The 5866-nt window shown below is 40.4% G+C and overlaps 1 protein-coding gene across 1 annotated transcript; it reads right to left on the bottom strand.

The window, feature by feature from the left end:
- Nucleotides 1-168: 168 nt before the first annotated feature.
- Nucleotides 169-4865, bottom strand: lpar2a (lysophosphatidic acid receptor 2a). The gene is made up of 4 exons (XM_079564190.1): nt 4728-4865; nt 3725-4471; nt 3156-3418; nt 169-386 (listed from the first exon to the last, which is right to left on the bottom strand). The coding sequence occupies exons 2-4, from the start codon at nt 4467-4469 to the stop codon at nt 300-302; spliced, it is 1095 nt and encodes a 364-aa protein (XP_079420316.1). The 5' UTR covers nt 4470-4471; nt 4728-4865; the 3' UTR covers nt 169-299.
- Nucleotides 4866-5866: the final 1001 nt, after the last annotated feature.

The raw sequence follows: 5866 nt of genomic DNA, 5'->3' as shown, positions 1-5866 counted from the left end.
AATTGTAGTGTTCTTATTAGAAAATTAATAAATGATTTAGTGTGTTTTTTCAGTATTTGAGTTCGAAATTTAGGAGTGTTTTATAAGTTGTCACAAATGCTCTTGTGATAGTCAAATGTAATAAAAGGAGACACTGCACCAATTGATGAATAATGTCCATCTTACAAAAACCTCATCACAGATTCTCTTTTTGAGGAGTTTTTATAGGTTAACTTATACACACACACACACACACACACCAGTTTTAAGTGGAAGTCAGACAGGACATACTCAAGTGTTGCTTAACTTGACGGCAGCAGTTATGCCTCGAGCATTGCCGTATAGTTATTTGTATTCTGAGGCGCATGGCGAGCCTCTTCTGTCTTGTGCAGACAGCCAAGGATTTCCTGCAATGAGAGAAAAGTGCATTTGGATAAACACATTTGACGTATAAAAAGTTGTGATAATCTTGTACAGTGTTTCTCATCCTGGGGTTCAGGACGGTTTATCTCATGCTTAAACAGGACTTGACGTCTGCTTTAAAAGGATATTACAGGGCCTCGTTTCCTAGTTATCCTGAGTGTTGTTGATTTCTGGAGATTTTTCTTTTTTTTAATTCATGCAGTCCTTATATTTGAAGAGTTTAGTGGTGCTAGGCTAGTGCATGTCTATGGTAACTAGTAGCCTGCATTAAAAACAGTCTGACCCAAGCACAGTGCACCTGAGGCAAATCACTTAACACCAGACAACCGAGAAATATCTGTGTTGACTGATTTAACTTTTTAAATATAACCATTTTGCATTTAAAAAAGCTTATATATCAGCAGCATCAGCTTCCTGGTTGTAGGCTACGCAGCAGTGGAGTGATCTGTTGGTTACCAGTTTGTTTACCTGTGGCCGGCATTACTACACGTGGAATTCACAAAGGAGCTTTCTACAAATCAGATATGGCAATGTTTGGAGGACTACCCGATGATTATGAAGAGGTTTTTAATGCAGGCTACTAGTTACTCTTCAAATATAAGGACTGCATGATTTAAAAAAATATATCTCCAGAAATCAACAACACTCTGGATAACTAGGAAATTAGGACCAATGTCAAACTTCCTGAAAATATCCCTTTAAAAGAATTAAAGGCCCTACACCTGATTTTTTTTTCATTGCAAACAATGAAAGGGGAAGCCACATTAAAATATTAGTTGTGGTCCAAACTCATTTATTACTTTCCTAATATATTTGTAGCATCCAAATTCTTTACAGGGACAAATTTATCGGCACATTTCACAACTTGCAGGGTCACGTTCACAAAAATGCTAGAAAAATTGGCCTGAAAGTTCATGAAATTAGTACACATTTTTTATAATTTGGCACACGCTGTTTTGAGTTTACAATATACTAAATAATTGTCATTCCATTTCTAGAAGTAAAATCAGGTAAAGCGCCTTTAACTGCACCAATGATGTTTAGTGCTAAATACTAAATCCTGACTAAACTCTGTTAACTTAGAAAAGACCACAGTTCTATACGTTTAATAAGGGTCATCTGTTCTCAAATTTCGCCAAGTACCAGCTTATTAGACGTTCCAAGTAACGCCAGACTTAGATCTATTGAAGTTTTTAGCGATTGTAAAATAGACCTAAATTGGACTAGTGGTTTTCAACAGGTGGGTCGCGCAACTTTTCAGTGAGTCTTGAGCCTTTCCCATTTATTTTGAAATGTATGAACAGAAGGTATAGAATCACTCCCCGAGTTTTTTCAACAACAAATTGTGAGGAAAATTATTTTATATTTTATATATGTATGTATTTTGTATAGTTTACAAGTTCCAGCCTTATTTGGGTCATGGCAGGATGATGCTAGGTCCTGACGCCAAACCCGTTGAGAACCACTGGACGCGATAATCGCACATGGCAGAAAAACAACATGTCACTCAAATGCATTACTAAAGCATAAATGAAATGATCTCTAATTAAACTAAGCACAACAAAAAAAGAGAAAAACGCAACAAAAATGTGACATAAACACGGCGACAACGCGACAAAAAGTCACAATCACCTATAGTCTGTAAACTCCAGTCGAGAAGCTTTTAGATTTGGGTAATGCCAGACTGGGAAAAAATGTGCTGTGCTAAGAGATTAAAGTGACTAGATGCAAGTTGGTAATTTTATACTCACTACTGCCACCTCAGGTCTTGCGTGTAACTGCACCTTCTATATTAAGCTTGTGCATGACGACACTTCGGACCCAAATTAAAAACTTTTTGAGTGACAGTGCAGGATTTTAGAGGCGGTTATGGTGAACAGGTGCTCATTCTACACATTAGGACACGGCTGGAACATGTAGGTGGAGGAAAATACTAAATTTTAACATTTTTAAACTCCGTATAGTCCCTTTAACTGACAGCAATCATCAGTGAGATTGAACCATGATGAATCTCACTGTTGTCTGCGAAGGTGTTATACTTTCGTTTCATGTGAATAGGCTCAGTAATAGAGAATAATCATCTGCCCTCCACATTTAGTTTTAAGGTCGGTGGTTCGAATCCAGCTATGACCAATGCAACTACTAGAGTACAGGAATTAAAGTGCATATGACACATTAGACGCCATTTTTATTAAAACATAGTTAACACAATTATATTTAAGATTTTGCTAAAGATTGTACCCAACTTTCTTTACTTTGGCCATTTTTTGTGATGTTTATCACAAACTGTTGCCGTGGCGACCATGTTAAGTCGATGGGAAATGAATGAGCCAAACTGCTATCAAACTTTACCTCTATATATGTCACTTCCTGTCAGCAGCTTAAAAATTCAGATAAAAACAACTTTTCTGCCCAACATTTCTTCATTAAAATTGCTGCTTCACTGAAATAAATTGATAATTATGCAACTAATGTCATCCATCTAAATAAAACCTGTCATATGCACTTGAAGGCAGGAGAAGCGTATTAATATTAGCACACACTGTCCTGGCCAAGTGAACTAAAAATAATAATAAAAAGTATTCAGACCCTCACGACCACAAAGCCTCTGTAGACATCTATATAGCAAAGTTAAGCCTCCAACTTCTGTAAAATTGTGGCAATGCGTGACATGGGAACAGGAAATGTGAGAAATTGTAGGAAACAATACAATGAAGTGAAGCTTTTGTGTGGTTTGTCCTGATTCAAACTACCTCTGCAATCGGCGAGTCTACTGCAACAGGAGAGAGCGCCCTCTGCTGGCCGGGATATCCACGACACCGACAGCACAGGATGGATTTAAAAGTCCTCCTCATCTCTTCATCTCGCAAGGTATAAATGATTGGATTGACCAGTGAGTTGCACTCGGCTATGACTAGGCAGAATTTCTCGTAGATGTTGGCATTACTGTCTTTACCCAGAAGCCCATCCAGCAGCAGGGTCACAAGTCCGGGAGTCCAACAGATCACAAAAGCACCTGCACAAACAGACGCTGGTAAATAGGAGAGCTCTGAGCATTTAGGACAACAGCAAACACAACCAGTTTATGTGGGTGGAAAAATACAGCTTTAGTCATGTTAGTAACCTGTTGTGATTATGTAAAATTCAAAATCAGACGTCACTCAGGCAAGTTCACAAGAGCACACGTATGCTGAAAAACTGGTTTGTAGAGGAAGTGGGAGGTTTCATTGTGACAAATGTCCCAGTGACAAATATAGAAAATATGACACCCATTTGAATATAAATTGTTAGTGCGCGGCATCATTTCAGATCAAATAGTTACCCAGGACCATTAAGATGGTTTTCATCAGGTTGATAACTGCCTGGCTATGATGCATCTCAGAGGTGTGTGGAGATGAGTATCTGCTTCGGACGTAATAGAGGATACGTGCGTACATAGCCACCATGATGAAGAAGGTGAGCAAGTTGAGAACTGCCCAAAAAATGAGGAACCGCCGACTGTAGAGTGGCGCCACAGTGGAGCAGTCATTCAAGTCACACTCACAGTTCCAAAATGTAGAAGGGACCAGTCCCATAAAAATGCTCACTACCCAGATGCCCACGATGAGCAGGAGCACCCTGCGCTTGGACATTTTACTGTGCAGCTGCATGGTCATGATGGTCTGATGCCGCTCCACTGCCACAGCCAGGAGGTTAGCCACAGAGGCAGTGAGGCTGATGTCTATCAGAGCTCCCCGGATGTACCACTGCTCTTTAGTGAGCCGGCTGGTCCAGGGGCCAGTGTTCAGCATCAGGTTGGCATAGGCTATACCAGCAAACGTGTCTGCAGCTGCCATGTTACTCAGCAGGTAGTATATGGGAAAGTGAAAGCGGCGGTTCATGAAGATGGCTATCATCACCATGAGGTTGGCCAATACAACGATGAGACAAACTGTGAGTCCGAGTCCAAGCACCACAGAGTCTCGAGGGGTCCATCCTGCGCTGATCTTCTTTCCCACCAAGTTGTAGAAGAAGGTCACGTTATGGCTGGTGTTGCAGATGGGCCAGTCACTGGTCTCTGAGGCCATACCTAAAACACACCCAAATATCCATTTACAAAAGGGTAAAGCTATCCAGAGGTGACTTGAAAAGACCTGTTGTTTCTCTTGTATACTATATAATTAGTTTAGCTCACCTTAGAAACCAACCAAACTTGTATCAACAACACGGTCAAAATGCCCATTAGGAGGAAAAACAAAAAAACATGTGCACCTGACTGGGTGTCGCCCTCTGTACTGAGATACACAAACTCAAAGAGCCTTAAATGTGTTTAAAATGAATATTACCGGGTTTGAAAGTCTTGCTCCATCCACACGGGTCGGTGAGAAAACCAGCACAGCTATTTTCCTCGTAGTATCTTAACTTTCTTTATTACGCGCGCTGAGTTACGTGGCGCTGGTCCGAGTGGTTTCACCCACAGTCTCACCCATAGACAGTAAAGTGTTTCACCTCATCAGCTGCACTTCTCCTGCTGCCTCCAGGGGCGCGCCGGAAAATCAGGAAACCACAGCCTCGGGTCTGGAGCGGCTTTCAAGCAGCGCGGATTGCAATCTGGTCTCACCATTATATTATATCTATATTACGAACAGTTAAAATTATTCAAAGCATTAAAAATATTAAGATATTAAGTAGGAGAAAAATGTAATATCTGAGGTAAAAGTCCTTTATCGTTGAACAGGACAATAAAGGCCTTTATTGTCCTTTATTGTAGGACTAAAGTCCGTTATTGTGGCCTTTATGTGTGGTTATGTGTCCACCATATAAAGACTCTCAGGCTGAGGCTCTGGACGAAGGGGTAAGGACTATACCCCCACCTGAACCAACCACATTTTCTCCAGTTCAGCTTTACCCAAATCCATATGATCACAGCCTATAGACCAGAGTAACGCCTCATTTGAAAGCTAAGACCTACAAAACTCATCTAAATGGATCTTTTTCCTCGCTTTGTCGTTGCTTTGGTTGGGTTGTCATCACATTATTGCCACATTGTCATCGCTTTTTTTTCTTCTTCACTTTTTCGTTACACATTTTTGTCACTTTTCTGTTGCTTTCTTGCCACGTTTTTGTTGCTGTTTTGATGAATTTTCATCCCCGTCTTCGTCCAATTGTAATCTTCTTAAAGATTTGGGTAAAGCCGAACTGGGGTTAAGAGGTTAAGAGACAGTGGCTTCAATCAATGCAAATCTGGCACATTTTTGTCGCTCTTTCGCTGCTGCTTTTACACATTGTCACATTTTTGTCACTTTTTTTTTCTTTTTGCATTTTCATCCTCTTTTTCATCGCTATTTTGACGCTTTTTTCAAGAAGCTTTTAGATTTGGGAAAAGCCGGTTCAGGTGGGGGTTAAGAGGTTAAACTAATACTTTGCTTGTACAAATGGGTCATTTGCCTCATACAGTAGGACCTGTAGTCACGTAGCGATCGCC

This window comes from Gobius niger (genome assembly GCF_951799975.1).
Source record: "Gobius niger genome assembly, chromosome: 10".
In the NCBI taxonomy this organism is placed as follows: domain Eukaryota; kingdom Metazoa; phylum Chordata; class Actinopteri; order Gobiiformes; family Gobiidae; genus Gobius; species Gobius niger.
The sequence above is the reverse complement of the archived record's forward strand: the minus strand, read 5'-3'. Positions and strand labels throughout refer to the sequence as shown.